Source organism: Aotus nancymaae, unplaced genomic scaffold (genome assembly GCF_030222135.1).
Source record: "Aotus nancymaae isolate 86718 unplaced genomic scaffold, 86718_ANA_hifiasm-v0.15.2.pri h1tg000036l, whole genome shotgun sequence".
NCBI lineage: Eukaryota > Metazoa > Chordata > Mammalia > Primates > Aotidae > Aotus > Aotus nancymaae.
The window spans coordinates 93,885,057-93,909,402 of record NW_026988450.1 but is presented as its reverse complement, the minus strand read 5'-3'; the positions used below and the strand labels follow the sequence as shown (position 1 = coordinate 93,909,402).

Here is a 24,346-nt window from a genome sequence, read left to right as displayed (position 1 = left end):
GGTGCAGATCCAGAATCTTTGTCTCTGTGACCTTTGGCCTTGAACATCATCTACTTGCCTGTGTCCCTACCCAAGCCCCACCATGCCCGGGCAGGGTGCTGCCAACCATGCCCCCTCACCCCTGCCCTCCAACCCCCATGATCCTCTGTCACGTGCCCTGCAACCCCGCCTGCCTGCCTGCCTCCTGCTCATCTTTAAGACGTTGATTTCAGACATCACCTCCTCCTGAACCTGTTCTCTCTAGAAGTGCCCAGGACCTTGTGGATGCCCCTTTCCTGGCTCTTCCAGCCCTGTTTTGGGAAAGTGGTCAGGAAGGCGCCATGGGGCAGCAGAGAGTTAGTGGTTGTGTTGGGGCTGGGAGCTGCCTGGATGTGCTGGCACTGTGTGAACAGCAGGCTGGCCCAGGCTCTGCACCCCTAGGGGCTGGAGGAGGGAGTGGGGCAGGGCCTTGCCTGCCTGCCAAGTTTAGGCTTTATCCTGAGAATGGTGTTAAAGGCAGCAGGGGAGGCCCCAGGGGGATTTATATGTTTATGGCCCTCGGGGCAGCTCTCTAATTCCTAAGGCAGGGCCAGGCATAAAGTACAGGGGTGATGGAAAGGTGGATAAACAGACCAACAGCAGGGGTCCTAGGGGCAGGAGATGGGACAGCAGGCAGGGCTGGAGTCAAGAGATGGCTCGGTGGAATTACCCATGCTCCACAGGCCTCCAGAGAGAATTTTGGAATTTTTCCCTGGAGTATCTTCCTTGACTGTGGCCTTCAGTCAGCTGTGAGCTGAGGGTGGAGCTGAAAGCTGTGAGTCGGGATGGGAGGCGGCCCTGGAGAGTGTGGTCCCCTCCTTCACTGGTTCTCTTTGGCCTCTGCTGCAAGCCCAGCATGTGACCCTGGGCAGGCCAGCAACCCGGCAGGGGGGAGTGTCCTCATGCTGTCTGGAGTAGCGGCAGTCAGGGCTGTGACAGTGGAGGGAAAGGTGAAGGGAGGGTCTGGGGCAGCTCACATAGGAGGACTTCTGAGTTTTCTTCTGAGGGCTAGTAAGAAATTTGCCCAGACTAAAGAGGAAAGCGGTACTAGGGAGAAGGCCCCGCCCACTCCAGCCCCACGAAGGCAGACGGATTCATGCCACTCAAGCAGTGGGCAGAGCTGGAGAAAAGGTGACGTGTGTGTGTGTGCGGATGGAGGCAGGAGGCAGGCAGCAGGCACCAGGTGCACTGCCAGGCCAGCCCCTCCCCTCACGGGACTGTCTGCCTGTGGGCATTTCCTCCCGGGTGCCCTCTGCCTGCCCATTTGAGGTCCCAGCAGAGGCCTCTGGTCCCGAAAGGTGTGACTTCCCATTGCTACCTTTCCTACTTATCCTGGCCCCAGTGTCCTTGGGGCAAGTCTGTGCCCTAGAGGTCAAAGCAGAAGAGCTGAACGAATACCTGGCAAGACCACATGAGTGGAGCATGGGCTAGGTTGGAAGTGATAGGGGATGGTGGGGACTGCGGAGAACTGGCCGTGTGTGCGCTATCACAGATGCCACTGCGCTCTGCAACTGTTGCTTTTATGGAACTCAGGCCTGGTGTCACCACGTCCGGATTTTTTAAGAGAAGCTGGGAATCCAGATTTATGTATAAAATCTCTTGATTGTAAATAACTAATTTAAAAATGGTTCTAACATCATACGAGCTACACAGGCACATCTGTGGACCTATGTGGCCCATTGTTGGGCATCAGTTGTTGAGCCCTGACTGAGGTGAGGGAGAGCAGGGGCTCAGTGTCCCTGGACCAGCCCAGGCCACACTTGGGCTGGTGGAAAGGCCAGGACACTGTCAGTGGTGAGCCCCAGAGCCTCCTCAGACTGGCTTCTCAGAGGTGCCCCAGGCAGCTAGCAGGCCAAGCTTGCAGCAGGGTCACCCCCTGTGCTCAAGGCTCATGAATGGCCCCTTGGGCCCCACTTATGGTCAGGGGGCGACTGGTCTCGCCCACCGGGTCCCAGGCGGCAGCAGCTTTCCCTTCATGTTAGTATTGTGACCTCTGCGTGTTGTCCCTCCACAGGACCCACATTCTCAGGAACGGCTGGGGCTGAGTTGGGGGATGCCTCACATAGGTATCTCCGGACCAGCATGGGTGCCAAGCAGTCACGTGACCAAGTGCATTCTCTGTACCTGGAGCCAGACTGCCTGGGTTGGAACCTTGTCCCTGTCGTGTATGCTGAGTGAACTTGTGTACATTCTTAAGCCCCCATGCCTCTCAGTTCAAACACCCCACAAGCTGAACAGGCAAAAGTCAAGATAATGATGACGATGGTTACAGTGGTAGTGACAGTCCCTGAGTTATCAAGATGGGAAGGATTAAATGTGCTGATGGGTGTAAAATGCTCAGAACAGCACCTGGCAACACAGCACCGTGTGTAGCTACATTGGCACTCTCCTCACTCTCACACGCCCCCCACCTGTGCATGCTCGTGCACACACAAGCCCACATGCATACATATGCACATACATTTGCAAGCCCACACCCAGCGCATATGCACACATGTGTACATACAAACCCACACTACATGCACACATGCGCACACACACTTCTCGCTAAAGCATTGCTGGCATCCAGCAGGTGCAGCCCACATGGGCATGTTTTCTCAAAGGAAGAGTCTTTACCTTTCAGGTTTTATACACTTAGTTTTTGGGTCAAGCAGGGTGAGGAGGAGCATTTACTGTGTCCTGCTCTGTGCCAGGCACTGTATCAGGGACTGATGTATCTTATTCCAAAATAGCCCCTGTGTTGGGGAGCTAAGTAGGACAAATAGAGCCCCACTTTTAGCTGGCTCAGTGCCCACGTCCCTGGGAAGTCCCATGCCTGGACATGGAGCTTTGGCATCTTGCCCCTGGAACAGCCCACAAGCCACCCTGTTGGGAAGGTCTCTGCACAGGGGGTGTGAATAATGTCAGGCACTCCAAAGAGTCAAGAACTCAGCTTGAAAGCTTAGAGGCTGGCAGAAGTCTGTTTCTCCTGTTACTGTACCATGGTATAGACAGCTTTATGGCTCTCAACTCCTTCCTTTCTTTGCCTGGGCTGCCAGGAACCTCTTAGGCTAGTGATAAATTTAGCTTTCATAGATTTTCTCTGAAGTTCTCTGCCTCCTTCCCCTCTCCCTCTATTCCTCATCTGGTGTCTTGTCATGTATCGTTTTAGATCATTCTCTCTCCGATTTCTTTTCTTTCTTTTTGCTAATGTTATTTAAGAGTAGCATGCAGAAAAGTATACAAGTCATAAGTATACAGTTCAGTGAACTTTCTCAAGTGGGACATAACTGGGTAAACCGTGCTGGGGGAGACACAGCGTTACCACAACCCCAGAAGCCTTTGAGCCCCTTCCAGTCACTGACCCACCAAGGTAACCGTGTCCTGGCCTAATAGCACAGATGAGTCTGGCCTATCTTTAACTTTACATAAATGGAGTCATGCAGTGTGCACTCTGGGGTTTGGCTTCTTTTGTTTCTGATGATGTTTTTTGTTTTCTAATTTTTTTAAATTTTCATAAAATACACCTAACATAAAACATCCTAACTTCATCATTTTTAAAACTCACAGTTCAGCAGCATTATGTTCATTCAAATTATTGTGCAGCCACCAGCACTCTCCATCTCCAGAACACTTTCCATCTTGCAAAGCTGAGACTCTGCCCATTCAATTCTAACTTCCATCTCCCCTGCCCCCAGCCCCTTTAGCCGCCATTCTACTTTCTGTCTCTGTGAATTTGACTACTCCAGGCTCCACATGTAAGAGAAATCACACAGTATTTGTCCTTTTGTGAATGATTTACACATGATGTTCTCCAGGTCCACCCATGTCGTAGCATGTGTCTGAATTTCCCTCCTTTTTAAGGCCGAATCAGTTTCCACTGTATGCAAATACCATGTCTTGCTTCTCCATGTATTCACTGACAGACACATGGCTTGCTTCTGTGTTTCAGCTACTGTGAATAATGCCGCTGTGAACCTGAGTGTGCAAGTATCTCTTTGAGACCTTACTTTTAATTATTTTAGGTATATACCCAGGGGAGGGATTACTGGTGATTCTAGTTTTAATTTTTTGAGGAACTGCCATACTGTTTTCCACAGCAACTGCCATCTCATCATCCTTCCAGCAGTGCACAAGGAAGGGTTTCTCCACCTCCTCGCCAACACTTGTGACTATCTGTTCTGTTGACAGTAGCCGTCCTAGTGAGGTGGGATCAGATAGTGGTTTGGATTTGTGTTTTCCTGATGATGATTGATGCTGAGTGATGACTGTGGTTTTCGTATTACTGTGTCTGTCTTGTCCGGTGAGCTGTGCCTCATTTATTCTCATTGCTGCACAGTGTTCCATGGTAAGAACAGAATACAGGAGATATACTGGTTCTGCTGTTGATGGACATTGGATGGCTTCTCATTTGGAATGGTGCAAAACCAATCAATGACATGCATAATGCAGCTCCCTGAGGGCCATTTGCTCCTGGCTTGCGCAAGCTCCAGGGGCCAGGTCACGCCACCAGCCCACTGCTCCCTCCTGCTGTCTGTCCACAGGCAGCCCAGGGCCCAGCCTTCTGGTGTGCGTCCTCCCAGTGTCTAATTTGTTTCCTGGGGAGGAGCCACTTTTAGCCCTAACAGTGCACCTGCCCTCCATCGTCCCAAGCACGAACCACTGAGCTGGGTGGTGGAGGGTGTGACTAGCTCCTCTCTGTGCTCAGGGATCTTTGGGCAGCGCCTGGAGGACACAGTCCACCACGAGCGGAAGTATGGCCCCCGCCTGGCACCCCTGCTGGTGGAGCAGTGTGTGGACTTCATCCGGGAGCGCAGGCTCACTGAGGAGGGGCTGTTCCGCATGCCGGGCCAGGCCAACCTGGTGAGGGACCTGCAGGATTCCTTCGACTGTGGGGAGAAGCCACTGTTTGACAGGTGAGCTCATGATCAGGGGTGATGTAGAGCCACTTGTTCATTCCTCCTGCAGGGGCTCCTGCCCAGGACACCAGCTCTAGTGGCAGGGGTGGGCTGGTGACTGGATGGTGGGCCAGCCCTCCCAGTGGCAGAGTGTAGGGCACACCCTCACTCTGCCAGCCAGGGGTCCCCTCTCAGGATCTGTCTCTTGGCCATGCTTCCTCCGTTGACCTACCGCCAGGCTCTGTTGGTGGCAAGATGGCGTAGCAGCTCGGCTTCCTTCCTCTTGGGTTCCGGGGACAGGGGAGCAAGTCTTCTGCACCTGCCCTGGGACCATGTCCATCCTACCCATCATGGGGGCTTACCCAGGCCCTGGATCACCCTGGGTGGAGCCAACTATCCCCCAGCTCAGGACTGTTTGGGGACTCTGTTTCCCCTGACAGTGCGCCCACCCATCATGGGGCAGTTTTTCATAGAGTTCTTCCTGCATCAAGAAAACCTACCCTCCACGGGCTTCCACCGTGTCTTCTTGGATCTGCCCCAGGACCCACAGGCAGCCCTGGCCTCCCAGGGCTTCTCCTCTGGGGACAGAACACTCAGCCCCTCATCTTCTTCCCAGGCCCGTCACTGCGACCAGGGGAGGTGTCAGCTCCTCTCCTTAGATGGAGAGGACTGACCACTGTTCCCCAGAGATGCTCTGCCCAGGGAGGTACGGGGGATCCTTCATCCAGAGCTTTATGAAGCTCCATCCCAATGCTGAGTTCAGTGAGCTTGTGGTCCATTCTGAACCTCTGCCAGCCAGGCCTCTTCCATCCTGTCTTATGTGGCCTAGTATTAGGGTTGGAGATTGCTTCAAATAATGTCACCTGGGTAGAGCCTGGGAACCGGGACTTTTGGAAGCTCTCCAGGATCAGATGCTCTGCTGCCCTAGTGCCTGATGCTACCTGAGGGGCTTCTGCAGACCTCGACACTCCCCTACTCAAACTCTGCTGGGGCTCCCTGGAGTGGCGTAGGCCATCCAAGCCTCACCCACCCTGCCGGGTTTCCATCTGGGCACACCTGCTCTCCCAAGGTGTGATTCCTGGCGTGCTCAGCCTCCTTTCCCCACTTGGCCTGTCTGCTGAATTCCCCTGGAAAGGTAGCTGGTGCCCGCAGGGTGTGTTCCACGCAGACCTGACTCTCAGCCTCCCAGCAGCCTGGGGCAGCCTTCCCTGTGTCTTGGAGGTCCTCTCTGTCTGCCTTCTCCCTCTCTGTCTGCTTCTATGCTGTTTCTGGAATTGTCTCTGGAGGACCATCTCCATGGTGGACATGTTAGCCTTGTTCCTCCACCCCCATCTCTGCGTGACCCCATACTGCCATGGTGGCCCTGGGCTTTGGGTCCCTCTCCCTTTAGAAACTCCTCCTTGGGTATCTGAGGCCATCCTTCCCGCTTTCTGCCATTACCATGGCAGCTCCTCTGGCTCTGCATCTGTACCCACGGAGGGCCCCTCCCCACCATGTCCCCCAGCTGGAGGACCCCCTCCCTGCCCCCACCTCTCTGGCGGAGGGCCCCCTTCCCACCCACCCCCAACAGAGGAGCCCCTCCTCACCCACTTCCGACAGAGGCTCTTGGGAGGGAGCTCCCTCCCCCAGGCCATAGCCTGCCTGCTTACTGGGGTGTTGGCTTCTATCCTGCACCTTCTCCACAAAGCCCCCTCCTCACTTTCCTGCTCATCTCTATAAGAAGGTACTCTTTAGCCCCAGGTCCTGGGCTTGTCTCCAGTTAAAGCTTTACCAGGCCTGGAAGCCTCAGTGCCTGGAGCTGCCCCATACCTGTCCCTTCCCTGCCCCACACCTGTCCCTTCCTGCACACTGGGCTGTCCGTCTCGCAGGCTGCCACCTGCTGCTGAGTGCTGAGGACAGCCTCCTCTGTGCCGGAGCCTGGGGCTGCATGGACTCCTGGCTGCCAGGCTCTTCTAACACCCTCAGCTGCTATCCTTTCTGGATGGATGCTGGTGTTAAATGTGGGCAGGAGGGGGTCCCTGAGAAGGGAGAGGTGATGAGGAACCTGCAGATGGAGGGTTGCCTCAGTGCGGGCTGCCCTGACCACCAGGGCCAGTTTGCCCCCAGGGCACGCACTTCATCTGCTGACCAACTGCTGCCCTCTCTGCCTCACAACCCCCACCTCTGCCTGCAGTAGTGTCAATGCGTGCTGGGAGGGCCACAGGCTGTGCGGGGGCACCCACAGGGCCACAGGCTGTGCAGAGTTCTCCTTGGGTGCTTGTTAGAGGAGGGAAGGGGACAGCAGTTTACGGAAAAGTCTCAAGAAAAGACCTGGAAACAGCTGTTAAAAGTACTGCAATGGGGAAGGAGGAAGAGGGGAGGGAGGGAGGGGCATGGAAAGGAAGTAAGAGTTTGGTGATGATCGGATGGGAGGCTGGACAGGGCTGAACAGCAAGACCTTGCGGGGCAGGGATACAACTCGGGAGGTCTGCAGAGGAGGGGCAGCTCTCTCCACTTGCCCAGGGCAGAAGCTCTCCCATCCCTCCAGTTGCAGAAAAGGGGAAGACGTGGGCTGGCTCCCAGCCACACTTCCCTGCCTCCTGACCCTCCCCCAATCTCTCTTGCTCTACTCAGGCTGCCATTGAAGGCATGGGGCCCCAGTGGAGAAGGGGCTGCTGGGCTCAAGCCTGGGTACCCAGGGCAGTTGGCCAGGAACGTGGCCCGGGAGAAGGCCACCGAGCGTGTGGCAGCAGCAAGCCTGGCTGGAGAGGGAAGCAGGGGTGGAGTGGGGGCTGCCCGGACCCAGCCAGACCAAGAGCCACTGAGCCTCAGGCAACGAGGGGCCCCAGGTGTATTTGGGATGCATATGGACACATGGAACACCAGAATTCCAAATATGAGGGCCAGAAGGCACTTATCTGAGTGAGCCCAGCCTGGGATTCAGCCAGGGCCAGGTGATAGCATAAAGGCACAGCCACAGTCTCCTGGCCCTGGGCTCATCTTTCCTGCTGGAAATACAGTCCAGGGCTTAAGTCCAGGGCCCTAGGCAAGTAGATGAACTACCTGGGGCCTGTATACTGCTTGGAATGCAAGCTCTGAGGAGATACCAAGGCTCTTGTATAGGACCTCGACTGCAGACCCCACATGGGACCCAGGAAAGGACTGTGCCAGGCCTAGTGCCACCACCACCCACAGCTGGTCTACTTCAGCCTTGGCACCTCCGAGCCAGAGCAGGAGACTGAGGCCTGGAGTGGACTCTTGGGGCACTGGAGAGGGGGTAATGAGCTTAGAAGGCTAGGTGTCCCCACTGTGGACAGGAAGAGAGGAAAGGGCCTGACCTCTGACCTGCTCCTGCTGTTGGTCCCTGGATAACTGCTCCCTGACAAGAAGCCAGCAGCCCTGCTTGGTGGGAGCTTTGATGCAGCTCCGCCCACTCCAGCCAAGGTCAAGTACAGCAGGGTGGGCAAGCTTGGGCTGGGGCTGGCAGCACCTACAGAGGGCCTGCGAGACAGCTATTCCTACTGGAGAGCTGGCGGCTCCCAGGCTCCCACATCGTCCTGCAGGAGACCTTGGGATGGCCACCAGGCCTGTAGAAGGGGCCCCCAGCCTGTGTCCCAAGGCCCTCCCCTGTGCAACCTGACCTACGTCACACTTGATTCCTCTGGTCCAGGGCAGTTGCTAGGGTGGAGCAGCTGTGCTTTGCAGGGCCCTGTGGCTTTGCAGCCCCTGGAGTCCCATGCAGTCTGTGCAGGACAGGAGCAGGTCCTGGACGGACTGACACAGACATGAAACTCAGGGGTTCTGAATGGGTGTCTGGGCATGGTGGGTTGTCCCTGAGCTGGAACTCCTGGCCATGGATCCTTAGTTGCCCCTCCCCCAGCTCTATCTACTGCTCCCAGAAGGAGCATGGGCCTTTCCTTCACCAGGGCAGCTGACCGCAGATGCAGCCTCAGTGTGCCTAAGCATGCACCTGAGACCGAGGCTGCCCCTTGGCAACGAGGGGGTGCCAGTCACTCCTGAGATTTCCTGCCATCTCAGGCCTCACACACCTGTCCTCTTCTTCCCCCCAACTCCCCAGCACAACAGACGTGCACACGGTGGCCTCCCTGCTGAAGCTGTACCTGCGGGAGCTCCCCGAGCCCGTGGTCCCCTTCACCAGGTACGAGGACTTCCTCAGCTGCGCCCAGCTGCTCACCAAGGACGAGGGGGAGGTCAGTGGCTCCTAGGGATAGGTCCTGGGAGATGGGCTGGCTGGGTGGCAGCCTGTAGAGTCAGGACACAGACTCTAATTTTCATGAATTTTCATGGTCCATGGATCCTGTGGAGGCCTGCTTTGTGTGGGGGGCGTGGTGGGGGCCTGGAGCATCCTGCTTGGGTTGGGGAGGGGCCAGGGCATCCTGCTGTCTGTCTGGAGCCATACCTGTATGCTGCCCAGGTCCCGGGGTGCCCAGCTCTGGCCGCTCACACTCCCCACACTCAGGCCACTCAGGCCTGTCATGGGCTCAGAAACAGGGAGATCTTTTATTTATGTCTCGTTTCCTTCCCAAAAGAATTTGAACTAGCTCCCAAGACAGATGGGCCAGCCCCCCTGTCCCCGCCCCTGCAGGTGCTAGTCTGCAGCCCCAGGTGGCTCAGGGCCAGCTAAGGACTGTTCACCTCCCCGAGGCCATGTGGGAGATGAGGGCTCATTATCTGGCAAATATTTGTGTCTTGATAAGTGAGCTGAGTGCTGGCCCTGACATTCCTCCACAGCGGCCAGCATAGGCTCACCCCTCACACCAGCTCCTTGGAAGCAAGTTAGCTTCCCAGGAGGTCACAGCTGGGCCCTGGCCACTCCTTGAGGGGAGGGGGAGGTGGTGGAGCCCTCTGGTTCACTGGGGCTGGGTCACCATAGCCCCCACCTCCCTTCTCCTTGCTTACACCTCCTCGAAGTCAGAGAAGGCCCAGGGCCTCATTCCTGGTGTTTGTTTGAAATTCTGTTCTTCATTCCTAAGGGCACTCTGGAGTTGGCTAAACAAGTGAGCAACCTTCCTCAGGCCAATTACAACCTGCTCAGATACATCTGCAAGTAAGTGGCGTGGCAGGAGGGAACCAGGCTTTCCTGCACTGGCTCTGCGATCATCCCCCAACCCCACTGTGAGACACACAACTCTTCCTTGTTGGGGGGGCCCTCCCCCACCCCCGCTGCAGAGCCACACCTAGTGTGGATGCAGCAGGGAGTGGAAAAGCGCAGACCCTGAGCAGGTGGTTTTAAACAGTCCTGGGTAGATAATTCCAGAAGGGACATACCCTCTGTCCCTCCTGGGTGCCTCTCACCATCCTGTTCCCCCAGCCATCTGCCTCTTGACCCCAACCCTTCATGTATCCCTATCCTGGACCCTGAGAAGGGGCATGTAGGGCTGGTGCTGACTAGGGTCTGGGACTTCCCAGAATCTGCACCCACTGCAGTGTGGAGAGTCATGTGTCCTCCTTCCACACAAATAGCGGTGGGCCCTTGTCCCAGTGACCTTTGCTTCTGATGGCCCTCTCGGGCCCCGGGGGAAACCTGCCCTTATCGAGCCTGGCAGAGAGGCAGGCTGCACCCAGTGGGCAAAAGCCTGCAGGTAGCAAGGCTCAGCAGGGGTGGGGCGGGGCGTCCCGGCTGCTCCCAGGAGACTGGGTGTCAGAACTTGCTTCTTTGATGACTGCTGCTTCCTTACTTTGCAGGTTTCTGGATGAAGTTCAAGCGTACTCAAATGTCAACAAGATGAGTGTCCCGAACCTGGCGACCGTCTTTGGACCTAACATTCTGCAGCCACAGGTTGAGGACCCAATAACCATCATGGAAGGTAAGGGGGAGGTGTACCTGGTGTCCCTGGGTGCTGCTGGGTCTGGGCTCATCTTGGTCTGGGGCAAGTCCTTGGAACCAGGTCAGCCCAGGGCCAGGCCAGCAGGAGGGGTGGCTCAGACAGCACATCTCCATCTCTGGGGACTTGGCAGGAGCCTCTGCAGACCTCACCCCGCCACCCTCATAAGGTCCAGCTGTAAGACAAAAAGGAATTTTGCAGCAGCAGGTCACCGGGTATAATTAGAATGGCCAGGGGTTTCTGTGGATAGAAGAGGCTGGAAGGATGGGACAGGCCCGCATTCTTGCACTTGAACACATACAGACATGTTTGCTTTCCTTTTATAATCACGCAATTGTCATAGGTTCCTAGATGTCGGCTTTGCAAACCCTGGAGAATTTCTCTATGATAAGTAACAATAAGTGATTAAAAATAGCAGCAACAGCAGCTGCTTTCAGTAAGCTTCTACTAAGTGCTTTGTTGGCATCTCCTCATTTCACGCTTTACAACCAGCCTGGGATGTGGTAATCGGCCCCAACTTTACAGATGAGGAAACTGAGGCCAGGAGAGGTGAGGACACTCACCAGAGGCCAGTCAGCTAGACTTAGCAAAGGGCACAGATGTAGGCTGCCATGGAAAAGAGAGCACACCTCATAGGGCCCATGGAACACTGTCCCCTGTGGAGGATGCAGAGAGACGTGCTGTTCAGACAGGAAGCTCACAGCTGAGGCTGTTCTGGCCCCTATCCCATGTCCAAGGACATGATGGGGTGCTTTTACTAAGTCCTGTCTTTGACCTGCCCTGGCTGGGTCTCCCACCCTAGGACCCCACCAGGCCAGGAAAACACAAGCTCTCCCCTGCTTGGTGGTAATAGATGCTCAAGGGGGAGGCCTGCCCTGCCTGCTTCATGGAATTCCTGCATCACCTAAGTTCTTGGCCTCAGAATTCTTTCCTTGACTTCTTCCAGGATTCCTAGTCAACTTCAATGGGAGAGTCCACCCTGGCACTCAGCCATTCCTCCCACCCAGGGGACCTCCTAGCATCTGGTCTTTGTGGTGAGGGTGTTGGGAGGGAATGAGGCAGCTGGGTAGATACTATGGTCCTTCCTGCACTGCCCACCTCCACTGCAGGCCCCCACCCCACCACCACAAGAACTGAGTCCCCAGGACTGGGGGCTGCATCGCAGGGGCCTTGGCCTAGAGATGGGGGATTGTGTGTGTGAGAGATTCTATGTGTGTGGGATTCTAGGCGGTGGGCAGGGTGCACTTTGGGGAGGCTAGGGAGGGTGTGTTGTGTATGTGTGTGTGGGATTTTGGGGAGTAGGCATTGTATGTGTGATTGTGTGTTGGGGGCATTTGGGGAGGCTGGGTGGGTGCATTGTTTGCGCAATTGTATGTGTGTGTGTGACTTTGGGGGTGGGTGGGGTGCACTGTATGTGTGATTGTTGGGGGAGGGATTTTTGGGGGTGGGTGGGTACACTGTGTGTGCAATGGTATGTGTGCCCCACACAGGAAAGGCTCTATTCCCTGTCCCAGAGCCCTGTGCTCCCAGAGTGTGGACATTCAGGCATGGCGGTTGTCAGCAGTATGGGGGCCCGGGGGCGGGAGTGGTAACATGGGGCAGCCGAGAGAGCTCTGGCATCTCAACTCCCAGTTTCCAGTTCCAACCTGCCACCTGCTCATCCTGAAGCCCTGGGCCCTGCCCCCTCACCCCACCCCAGCTGGAGGGCGTGGGCGCGGGCACAGTGTTTCCTCCCTGCTTGCAGCACTGTGCCTGAGGAAGGTGGTTCTGTAGCCCCATCCTGCTGTCCTGCCTGGAGTTGGAGGGTGCGTGGTCCTTTCCTCTGGGCGGATGAAGGCTCCTTTGAGGGGCAGCCTGGCTCTGGGAACAGGACGAGCTCCCACAAAGCTGCAGCTTCCCCATGACTGGCAGAGCGACCCTGGGCCGGGCCACTGGCAGCAAGGCCTCTCTCCGCCTCTCTTCCCGCAGGCACTTCCCTCATCCAGCACCTGATGACCGTCCTCATCCGCAAACACAGCCAGCTCTTCATGGCGCCCACCCCGGAAGGGCCCACCTCCCCGCGTGGAGGCCAGCAGTGCGCAGTGGGGTGGGGCTCCGAGGAGGTCACCAGGGACAGCCAGGGAGAGCCCGGTGGCCCCGGCCTGCCCACGCACAGGACCTCTTCCCTGGATGGGGCGGCCGTGGCGGTGCTCTCCAGAACCGCCCCCACGGGGCCGGGGAGCCGGTGCAGCCCTGGGAAGAAGGTACAGACCCTGCCCAGTTGGAAGTCCTCATTCCAGCAGCCAGGGTCCCGGTCCGGAAGCCCGAAGGGGGGCGGCTCGTCCCTGGAGGTGCCCATCATCTCCTCTGGCGGGAACTGGCTCATGAACGGGCTGTCCTCCCTGCGCGGCCACCGCCGAGCCTCGTCGGGAGACCGGCTCAAGGACTCGGGCTCTGTGCAGAGACTCTCCACCTACGACAATGTGCCCCCTGCGGGCCTGGTTCCTGGCATGCCCAGCGTGGCCAGCATGACGTGGTCGGGGGCCTCGTCCAGCGAGTCGTCGGCGGGGGGCTCGCTCAGCAGCTGCACGGCCTGCCGCGCCAGCGACTCCTCCCGCAGCTCCTTGCACACCGAATGGGCCCTGGAGGCCTCTCCACTCCCCAGCAGCAGCGAGGACCCCAAGTCCCTGGACCTGGGCCACAGCCTGGACGAGGCGGGGACGGGTGCCAGCAACAGCGAGCCGGGCAGCCCCACTCGGGAGCATGCGCGCCGCTCCGAGGCCCTGCAGGGGCTGATCGCAGAGCTCAGGGCCGAGCTGTGCCACCAGCGGACTGAGTACGAGAGGAGTGTGAAAAGGTAACTTGCTGCCACGTGGAGCTTCTTCTGACCGGGTGGAGCCTGCCGGAGAGCTGTGTTCTTGGCATGTGGTCGTCAGCCCCTGACCTCCCAGCCGCTGGCCCTGGAAGCCAGCCTCAGAGAGGGGAATCCTAGCTCTGGGAAAGCCCTGGGGCTGGCAGGCTTGGCACGCAGTCAGCGACAAGGGTAGGTGCTGGGTGCCTGGGTCTCTGGACAAGGGTAGGTGCCAGGGTCCTGGGTCTCTTGACAGGGTAAGTGTTGGGGGCCTGGGTCTCTGGACAGGGGTAGGTGCAAGGGGGCCCGGGTTTCTGGACAGGGGTAGGTGCCAGGGGGCCTGGGTCTCTGGACAGGTTTAGGTGTTGGGGGGCTTGGGCCTGTGTAGGTGCTGGGGTCCAGGGCCTCTGGACAGGGGCAGGTGCTGGGGGACTGGGTCTCTGGACAGGGGAAGATGCCGGGGGCCTGGGTCTCTGAAAGGGGGTAGGTGCCAGGGGGACTGGGTCTCTGGACAGGGGTAGGTGGCGGGGTCCAGGGTCTCTGGACAGGGGTAGGTGCCGGGGGGCCCGAGTCTCTGGACTGGGGTAGGTGCCACGTGGCCTGGGTCTCTGGACAGGTGTAAGTGCCGGGGGGCCTGGGTCTCTGGACACGGGTAGGTGCCGGGGTCCAGGGCCTCTGGATAGGGTGGGTGCCGGGGGCTGGGTCTGTGGACAGGGGTAGGTGCCAAATGACACGTACACCTACCCCTGTCTAGGACCCCGCACCTACCCCTGTACAGAGACCCAGGCCCCTGACACCTACCCCGTCCAGAGACCCAGGACCCCTGGCACATATAGTTGTCCAGACACCCAGGCCCCCGGCACCTACCCCTGTCCAGAGGCCATGGACCCCGGCACCTATACCTGTCCAGAGGCCCAGGGCCCCCGGAAGCTACTCCCGTGCAGAGACCCAGGCCCCCCAGCACCTACCCCGTCGAGAGGCCCTGGACCCCGGCAGCTACCCCCATTCAGAGACTCAGGCACCTGGCCCTGTCCAGAGATCCAGACCCCCTGGCACCTGCCCCTGTCCAGAGGCCCTGGACCTCGGCACCTACCCAGGCCCAGGCCCCCCGGCACCTACCCCTGTGCAGAGACCCAGGCCCCCCGACACCTACCCCTGTCCAGAGACCCAGGACCCTGGCACCTACCCCTGTCCAGAGACCCAGGCACCCTGGCACCTAACCCTGTCCAGAGACCCAGGACCCTGGCACCTACACCTGTCCAGAGACCCAGGACCCCTGGCACCTACCCCTGACCAGACACCCAGACCCCCGGCACCTACCCCTGTCCACAGACCCAGGCCTCACGGCATCTCCCCCTGTCCAGAGACCCAGGCGCCCTGGCACCTGCCCCTGTCCAGAGACCCAGGGCCCCTGGCACCTAACCCTGTCCAGAGGCCCTCGACCCCGGCACCTGCCCCTGTCCAGAGACCCAGGACCCCGGCACCTACCGTTGTCCAGAGACCCAGGCCCCCGGCACCTACCCCTGTCCAGAGGCTCTGGATCCCGGCACCTACCCAGGCCCAGGCCCCCCAGCACCTACCCCTGTCCAGAGAGCCAGGCCCCCGGCACGTACCCCTGTCCAGAAACACAGGCCCCCCAGCACCTACACCTGTCCAGAGACTGAGGCCCACCGGCAACTACCCATGTCCAGAGACCCAGGCCCCGGTTACCTTCCCTTGTCCAGAAGCCCTGGACCGAGGAACCTACCCCCATTCAGACACCCAGGCCCGCAGCACCTGACCCTGTCCAGAGACAGAGGGCCCCCGGCACCTGCCCCTGTCCAGAGGCCCTGAACCCCAGCACCTACCTAGGCGCAGGCCCCAAGCATCTACCCCTGTCCAGAGATTCAGGCCCCCTGGCACCTAGTCCTGTCCAGAGACCCACACCCCACGGCCCATGCCCCTGTCCAGAGGCCCTGGACCCCGGCACCTACCTAGGCACAGGCCCCCAGCATCTACCCCTGTCCAGAAATTCAGGCCCCCCGGCACCTAGTCCTGTCCAGAGACCCACGCTCCACAGCCCCTGCCCCTGTCCAGAGGCCCTGGACCCCAACACCTACCCCTGTCCAGAGACCCAGGCCCCCCGGCACCTACCCCTGTCCAGAGACCCAGGCTCCTGGGCACCTACCCAGGCTCCTGGGCACCTACCCAGGCCAAGGCCCCAGGCACCTACCCTTGTCCAGAGACCCAGGTAACCCGGCACTTACCCCTGTCCAGAGATGCAGGACCCCCAGCACCTGCCCCTGTCCAGAGGCCCTGGACCCTAGCATCTACCAGGCCCAGGCCCCCCAGCACATACCCCTGTCCGGAGACCCAGGCCCCCCGGCACCGAGCCCTGTCCAGAGACCCAGGCTGCCGCCACCTACCCTGTCCAGAGGTCCTGGATCCCAGCACCTACCCAGGCCCAGGCCCCCCGGCACCTACCCCTGTCCAGAGACCCAGGCGCCCCGGCACCTGCCCCTGTCCAGATACCCAGGCCCCCCGGCACCTGACCTTGTCCTGAGGCCCTGGACCCTGGCACCTACCCCTGTCTGGAGACCCAGGCCCCCTGGCACCTACCCCTGTCCGGAGACCTAGGCCCCCGGCACCTACCCCTGTCCGGAGACCCAGGACCCCCGGCACCTATGCCGTCCAGAGACCGAGGACCCCCAGCACATACCCCTGTCCAGAGACCCTGGACCCCGGCACCTACCCCCATCCAGAGACCCAGGCCCCCTGGGACCTGCCGCTGTCCAGCGGCCCTGTACCCCGGCACCTACCCAGGTCCTGTCCCCCCGGCACCTACTCCTGTCCAGAGACCCAGGACCCTGGCACCTACCCCTATTCAAAGACCCAGGACCCCTGGCATCTACCCTGTCCAGAGACCCTGGACCCCGGCACCTACACTGTCCAGAGACCCAGGCCCCCCGGCACCTACCCCCGTTCAGAGACCTAGGCCCCCGGCACCTGCCCCTTTCGGAGACCCACGCCCCCCGGCACCTACCGATTTGCAGCGACCCAGACCCCCCCGGCACCTGCCCTTGTCGAGAGGCCCAGGACCCCGGCACCTACCCACGCCGATGCCCCTGGCACCTACCCCTGTCCAGAAACCCAGGCCCCTGGCACCTACCCCTGTCGACAGACCCAGTCCCCTGGCACCTACCCTGTCCAGAGACCCAGGACCCCAGCACCTACCCCTGTCCAGAGACGCAGGCCCCCGGCACCTACCCCATCCAGAGTCCCGGGACCCCGCACCTACCCCTGTCCAGAGACCCATGTCCCCCAACACCTATCCCTGTCCAGAGGCCCAGGTCCCCCAACACCTACCCTTGTCCAGAACCCCGCACCTACCCCTGTCCAGAGACCCAGGCCCCCGCGGCACTTACCCCTGTACAGAGACCCAGGCCCCCGGCACCTACCCCGTGCAGAGACCCAGGGCCCCTGGCACCTACCCCTTTCCAGACACCCAGGCCCCCGGTACCTACTCCTGACCAGAGGCCCTGGACCCTGGCATCTATCCCTGTCCATAAACACAGGCTCCCTGGCACCTACCCCTGTCCATAGACCCAGGTCCCCTGCCCCTACCCCTGTCCAGAGATTCAGGTCCCACGGCACCTACCCCTGTCCAGAGACCGAGGCCCCCAGCACCTACACCATCCAGACGCACTGGACCCCCGCACTTGCCCCTATCCAGAGACCCAGGCCTCCGGCACCTACCCCTGTCCAGAGACCCAGGCCCACTGGCACCTACCCCTGTCCAGAGACCTAAGCCCCCCCGGCACCTACCCCTGACCAGAGACCCAGGGATCCAGCACCTACCCCTGTCCAGAGACCCAGGCCCCTGGCACATACCCCTCTCCAGAGGCCCTGGACCCCGGCACCTATGCCCGTTCAGAGTCCCAGGCGCCCGGGCATCTACCGCTGTCCAGAGGCCCAGGACCCCAGCACCTACGCCTGTCCAGAGACTCAGGACCCCTGGCACCTACCCCTGTCAAGAGACCCAAGCCCCGGCACCTACCCCTGTACAGAGACCCAGGACCCCTGGCACCTGCCGCTGTTCAGAGACGCATGCCCTCCGGCACCTTCCGCTGTCCAGAGGCCGTGGACCCCGGCACCAACCGCTGTCCAGAGATCCAGGCCCCCGGCACCTGCCCTTGTCCAGAGACCCAGGCCACCTGGCACTTAACCCTGTCCAGAGACCCAGGCTCCACCGCATCTGCCCCTGTCAACAGACCCAGGCCCCTCGGCACCTGCCCCCGTCCAAAGGCCCTGGACAACGGCACCTGCCCGTGTCCAGAGAACCAGGCTCCCCAGCACCTACCTCTGTCCAGAGACCCAGGCAACCCGGCAGCTACCACTGTCCAAAGACCCAGGCCTCTGGCACCTACCCCTGTGCAGAGGCCCTGGACCTCGGCATCTAATACCGTCCAGAGACCCAGGCCCGCAGCACCTGCCCATGTCCAGAGACCCAGGCCTCCGGCACCTACCCCTGTCCAGAGACTCAGGACCCCCGGTACCTGCCCCTGTCCAGAGACCCAAACCCCCTGCACCTGCCTCTGTCCAGAGGCCCAGAACCCCACACCTACCCCTGTTCAGAGACCCTGGTCCCCCAACACCCACCCCTATCCAGAGGCTCAGTTACACCAACACTTATCCGTGTCCAGAGACCCAGGCCCCCCGCCACCTACTCTTGTCTAGAGACCCAGACACCTGACACCTACTTCATCCAGAGACCCAGGACCCCTGGCATGTACACCTGTCCAGACACCCAGGACCCCGGTACCTACCCCTGTCCAGAGGCCCTGGACCCTGGCACCTATCCCAGTCAAGAGACCCAGGCCCCCTGGCACATACCCCCATTAAGAGACCCAGGCCCCCCAGCACCTACCCCTGTACAGAGACCCAGGCCCCCCGGCGCCTACCCCTGTCCAGAGACCCAGTACACCGTCACCTACCCCGTCCAGAGACCCAGGACCCCTGGCACCTATCCCTGTCCAGAGACCCAGGTCCCCGGCAGCTACCCTGTCCAGAGGCCCTGGACCCCGGCACCTACCCCCATCCAGAGATTCAGGCCCCCAGCACCCACCCCCGTTCAGAGACCCAGGCCCTCGGCACCTGCCCCTTCCAGAGTCCCTGGACCCCGGCACTTAACCAGGCCCAGGCTCCCCGGCACCTACCGCTGTCCAGAGACCCAGGACCCCCGGCACCTACCCCTGTCCAGAGACCCAGGCCCCCGGCACCTGCCCCTGTCCAGAGGCCCTGGACCCCGGCACCTACCCAGGCCCAGGCCCAGGCCCCTCAGAACCTACCCCTGTCCAGAGACCCAGGCCCCCCGGCACCTACCCCTGTCCAGAGACCCAGGCACCCCGGCACCTAGCCGTGTCCAGAGGCCCTGGACCCCAGCACCTACCCCTGTCCACAGACCCAGGCCCCCCGGCACCTACCCCTGTCCACAGACCCAGGCCCCCCGGCACCTACCCCTCTCCAGAGACCCAGTCCCCCGGCACCTACCTCTGTCCAGAGACTCAGGACCCCTGGCACCTACCCCTGTCCAGAGGCCCTGGACCCCGGCACCTACCCAGGCCCAGGCCCAGGCCCCTCAGAACCTACCCCTGTCCAGAGACCCAGGCCCCCCGGCACCTACCCCTGTCCAGAGACCCAGGCACCCCGGCACCTAGCCGTGTCCAGAGGCCCTGGACCCCAGCACCTACCCCTGTCCACAGACCCAGGCCCCCTGGCACCTACCCCTGTCCACAGACCCAGGCCCCCCGGCACCTACCCCTCTCCAGAGACCCAGTCCCCCGGCACCTACCTCTGTCCAGAGACTCAGGACCCCTGGCACCTACCCCTGTCCAGAGACCCAGGACCTCAGCAGCTACCCCTGTCCAGAGACCCAGGCCCCCCCGGCATCTACCCCTGTCCAGAGACTCAGGCCCTCTGGCACCTACCTCTGTCCAGAGACATAGGTGCCCCCGCATGTGCCCCTGTCGAGAGACCCATGCCCCCGGCACCTGAACATGTCCAGATGCCCTAGACCCTGGCACCTTCCCCTGTCCAGATACCCAGGCCCCCCGGTCCCTGAACCTGTCCAGAGACCCAGGCCCCCCGGCACATACCCCTGTGCAGAGACCCAGGCCCCTCGGCACCTACCCCTGTCCAGAGACCTAGGCTCCCTGGCACCTATCCCTGTCCAGACACCCAGCCCCCTGGGCACCTTCCCCTGTCCAGATACCCAGGCCCCCCGGTCCCTGAACCTGTCCAGAGACCCAGGCCCCCCGGCACATACCCCTGTGCAGAGACCCAGGCCCCTCGGCACCTACCCCTGTCCAGAGACCTAGGCTCCCTGGCACCTATCCCTGTCCAGACACCCAGCCCCCTGGGCACCTTCCCCTGTCCAGAAACCCAGGCCCCTGGCACCTGCCCCTGTCCAGAGACCTAAACTCCCGGCACCTGCCCCTGTTCAGAGGCCCTGGACCCCGGCACCTACCCAGGCCCAGGCCCCTCGGCACCTGCCCCTGTCCAGAGACCCAAACCCCTGGCACCTGCCTCTGTCCAGATGCCCAGGACCCCGCACCTACCCCTGTCCAGAGACCAAGGTCCCCCAACACCTACCCCTGTCGAGAGGCCAAGGTCCCCCAACACCTACCCCTGTCCAGCACCCTGCACCTACCCCTCTCCAGAGACCCAGGCCCCCCGGCACCTACCCCTGTCCAGAGACCCAGCCCCCGGCACCTACCCTTTCCAGAGACCCAGGACACCGGCGCCTACCCTGTCCAGAGGCCCTGGACCCCGGCAGCTACCCTCGTTCAGAGACCCAGGCCCCCGACAGCTGCCCCTGTCCAGACACCCTGGACCCCCACAATTACTCATGCCCAGGCCCCTTGGCACCTACCCCATCCAGAGACCCAGGACCCCTGGCACCTACACCTGTCCAGACACCCAGGCCCCCGGCACCTACCCCTGTCCAGAGGCCATGGACCCCGGCACCTATCCCCGTCCAGAGACCCAGGCACCCCGGCACCTACCCCCGTTCAGAGATCCAGGCCCCCAACACCTGCCCCTGTCCAGAGACCCAGGTGCCCCTGCATTTGCACCTGTCAAGAGACCCATGCCCCCCAGCACCTGCCCCTGTCCAGAGGCCCTGAATCCTGGCACCTGCCCATGTCCAGACATCCAGGCCCCCGGCACCAACCCCTGTCCAGAGACCCAGGCCCCCGGGCACCTACCCCTGTCCTGAGACCCAGGCTCCGGCACCTACCCCTGTCCAGAGACCCAGGCCCCCAGCACCTACCCCTGTCCAGAGACCCAGGCCCCCCGGCACCTACCCCTTCCAGAGACCCAGGTCCCCCGGCACCTACCCCTGTCCAAAGGCCCTGGACCCCAGCACCTACCCAGTCCCAGGCCCCCCAGAATCTACCTCCATTCAGAGACCCAGGCCCCCGGCACCTGCCCCTTTTAGAGACCCAGGACCCCCGCACCTACCCCTGTCCAGAGACCCAGGCCTCCGGCACCTGCCCCTGTACAGAGGCCCTGGACCCCGGCACCCACCCAGGCCCAGGCCCCCCAGCACCTACCCCTGTCCAGAGACCCAGGCCCCCAGCACCTACCCCCATCCAGAGACCCAGGACCCCGGGACCTACCCGTGTCCAGAGACCCAGGCCTCCCGGCACCTGCCTCTGTCCAGAGGCCCTGGACCCCCGCACCTGCAGCTGTCCAGAGACCCAGGCCCCCCGGCAGCTACCCCTGTCCATAGACCCAGGCCCTCCGGCACCTACCCCTGTCCAGAGACCCAGGCCCCTATGCATCTACCCCTGTCCACAGTCCCAGGTCCCCGGCACCCATCCCCATCCAGAGACCCTGGTCCCTGGCACTTACCCCTATCCAGAGACCCAGGCCCCTCGGCACCTACCCCTGTCCAGAGGCTGTGGACCCCAGCACCTACCCACGTCCAGATACCCAGGCCCCCGTCACCTGCCCCTGTCCCGAGACCCAGGCCCCCCGCACCCATGTGACAGGTCACGTCCCTGTCCCGCATGGCTGCCCTCTCCCCACCTTCCTGCTCTTCTTGAACCAAAAGGAGGACCCAGACTCATTACAAGCCGGCGCCTTCGGCCCCTGCAACGCCCACCCTTTGTCCCTGTCTCTCCGCGATCTCCCTGTACTGCCCACTACACTCTGGACACACCCAGCATCTCCCCCGAATCGGTTCAGCCTCAGAGCCTTTGCATCTGCGGGTCCTTCAGCCGGGATCGCCCTCCCCTGGCTGTCCTCAGCCCCTGTCTCCACCCGATGTCTTTCAGGGCTGTATGCAAGGTCGCCTCCTCCCTGGAGTCGCCCCGTCTCTGGGCACTTCGCTCTGGTTTACGGTTCTCACTGCCCTCAGGCCCTGGTGTGAACTAGCTTGTTCTTTGCTCTTCTCCTCTCCCTGCCCCTGGGAATCAGGGGCCAGATGCTACTTGGACCTGGCTGATGGGAGAGGGCTGCTCCCCACCCGGCACCACCCCAGGAGCTACCCACCTCCAAATAAAGGGACATTACTACCCTCTGCCCAGCTAGCTGCCCTAGAAATGCCTCCAAGACACCACACAGCACATCCACGGCCGGCTTCTGCAGGGACGTCGCCTAGGGCTGAGAAACTAAAAACAAAGGCGCCCACGTGTCCCGCATCCGGGACCGCTTAGCCCATTTCCGGAATAACATGCCCCTGGGGAAAATGATCCGCAGGGACCAAGCTCCCGGCCTGTGGAGCAGAAGTCAGGCCTGAGGCGCAACTGTGCCACTGTTCCGATGGCGAAGAAGTAAAAGGAGCGAACATGACAAGTGGGGAAAGTGGGTGGGGAGGCGCTGGGGGCAGCCCAGAGCCAGGGACCCCTGGGGGCTGACCTTTCCCACTTTGATGAGCTTTTCATAATGTTTTGTTATCTTACACTTTTTGAAACCATTGAGAAGGATAAAAGGGAAATTGCTTTGTTGGAGCGGACAAAGGCCCAGAGAGGGGATAAGTCTCCATGCGACGAGGATGCAGCCGTCAGTGTCGAGAGATGCAACACTCCCTCCCCTGCACCTGCCTCCATAAAATCGCCCTCAAATATGTTCTTTGTGAGCACCTACTACGTGCCTGTGTGCTTTTGTGCCCAGAGAGTGTGGAACGCTGCCCAAAAGCAAAGCCCTGGAAGTTCCTGGAGAAGGAGAAGGTACGGGTGTCTGGGACCGGCGGGGCGAATGTGGCCTTGGCAGGGGGAGGCAGGTAGCAGAGGGTTTGGAGGTCGTGGTGGTGGTGGTGGGGGGGGGCAGTGATGCAGGAGCGCTTAGAAAATCCCCCAGGTTGCGCGCCGCGTCTCTGCGCAATCCCCTGCCTAGCGCAGAGTTGACTTCAGGCTGGTGTTCAAGGCCGGGACGACGGCAGATGGCTGGGGGAGTGGATGGCGGGGTGGGAGGGACACCCCACGTGCCGGGCTGTGGGGCGCCCTGCCAGGCGTTTTCCGCGAGGGTCCACAAGGGTTTCGGAAGGGATAGGGACCGGCAGTGTATAAGTTGGGGGTATGGGGGGACGACAATAACCAAGATTAGAGCTTCTGGATAAAGTAGAGGACACGGAATGGGACATACTTTAAAAAGTTACTCGTTTATCTGAAAGTCAAGCTTAAGGGGGCGCCTTGTATTTTCTGTTGTTTTTTTCTTTCTAAATCTGGAAACCTTAAGCTCGGACCTGAGGATCCTGACTTTCTGGAACAGCAACCCCCACCCTCGCAGGCCAATCTGCTGGGCCGGAGGCTGCAGGTGCCGGAGGTGTCCCCACCGCCCCAATGTACCCCTCTCCTTGTCCATATCCCTTCTCCACTCCCTAAGCTCCCTCACCCATCCCCCTCAGCCTTGGTCACCCCTTCCCTGGCGAGCACCCCCAGGCTCGCCTCCCCCTGCACCCCTCCCTGTCTTCCCTATCCACTGCGTTTTCCCCCACCGCCTCTTCCTCCGCACCCACTCCTCCTCCCCTTCTCTCCCCCGGCGCCTCTCCAGTGTCGTCCCTTCCCCCACGGTCTCTCCCTCCCCAGCACCCGCTCCCCTGCGCCCATCGTCTCCTCCCCCGCAGTCCCCCAGGCGCTCGAAGGGTTACTCCGGTTGCAGGCGCGGAGCCCCGCGCAGGCGCAGAGTCACTAGGCTGCTTCCCGCGCACTGCGGCCCGCGCGCCCAGTTGCTAAGGCGACGGCGGGGGCTGGAGTGGGAACCTCGGGAAGACCCTGCTCTCGCTTCCTCCCCCGCCACCTCCTCGGCAAACCCCACTCTGGTCTGAGCGGGTTTCCCCGCCCCGCCCCTATGCGCACTGCGGCCGGTGAGGATTCCCCGACCCTCAGGGTTGGAGGGGGCGGGGTCGGGTGGGGCCGACGCGTAGGTGCTGGGCGCGGCTTCCCCTCCGGCAGGCGCGCCACGGGAAAGCCTCGGCACGTGAAGCCTAGCAGCCCTGCGCAGGCGCAGTGAGCGCCCGGCGGCCCCGCCCGGTTGTCCTGGCAACGCACGCGGGAAGGGCTAGGCGCGCACGGAACTCCCCTCTCGCGCCCCCTCCCGCGCACTGCGGCGGAGTCGGGGAGTCCCTGCTGCCAGTGCGCACGCGCGGGCCCGGGATTCCGCGGGGGCGGGGCCGGGGCCGGGGCCGGGGCCGAAGCCGGAGCCGAAGCTAGTCAGGGCCTTTCTGTAACAGAGAACAAATGTCATCTCATTGTCTTTGTGTCCAAGGGCTGACGACCATCTTCTCAGTTCCTGCCCTGAGTTTCATCCTCACT

General features: G+C 61.3%; 1 protein-coding gene across 1 annotated transcript; it reads left to right on the top strand.

The window, feature by feature from the left end:
* The first annotated feature begins 320 nt into the window (after positions 1-320).
* Positions 321-21,963, top strand: LOC135277939 (rho GTPase-activating protein 22-like). The gene is made up of 10 exons (XM_064384108.1): positions 321-435; positions 4,604-4,913; positions 8,953-9,085; positions 9,869-9,942; positions 10,581-10,702; positions 12,689-13,556; positions 17,133-17,311; positions 17,431-17,705; positions 17,801-17,907; positions 21,390-21,963. The coding sequence occupies exons 1-10, from the start codon at positions 321-323 to the stop codon at positions 21,961-21,963; spliced, it is 2,757 nt and encodes a 918-aa protein (XP_064240178.1).
* Positions 21,964-24,346: the final 2,383 nt, after the last annotated feature.

What these genes read in the sequence shown, in the direction of transcription:
- LOC135277939 (XM_064384108.1), top strand. Translation starts at nt 321, where the DNA reads ATGGGGCAGCAGAGAGTTAGTGGTTGTGTTGGGGCTGGGAGCTGCCTG. An exon ending in TACGAGAGGAGTGTGAAAAG is followed by an intron (nt 13,557 to 17,132) that starts GTAACTTGCTGC and finishes CCCTGTCCATAG; the next exon opens with ACCCAGGTCCCCTGCCCCTA. An exon ending in ACCGCTGTCCAGAGATCCAG is followed by an intron (nt 17,706 to 17,800) that starts GCCCCCGGCACC and finishes CCCTGTCAACAG; the next exon opens with ACCCAGGCCCCTCGGCACCT.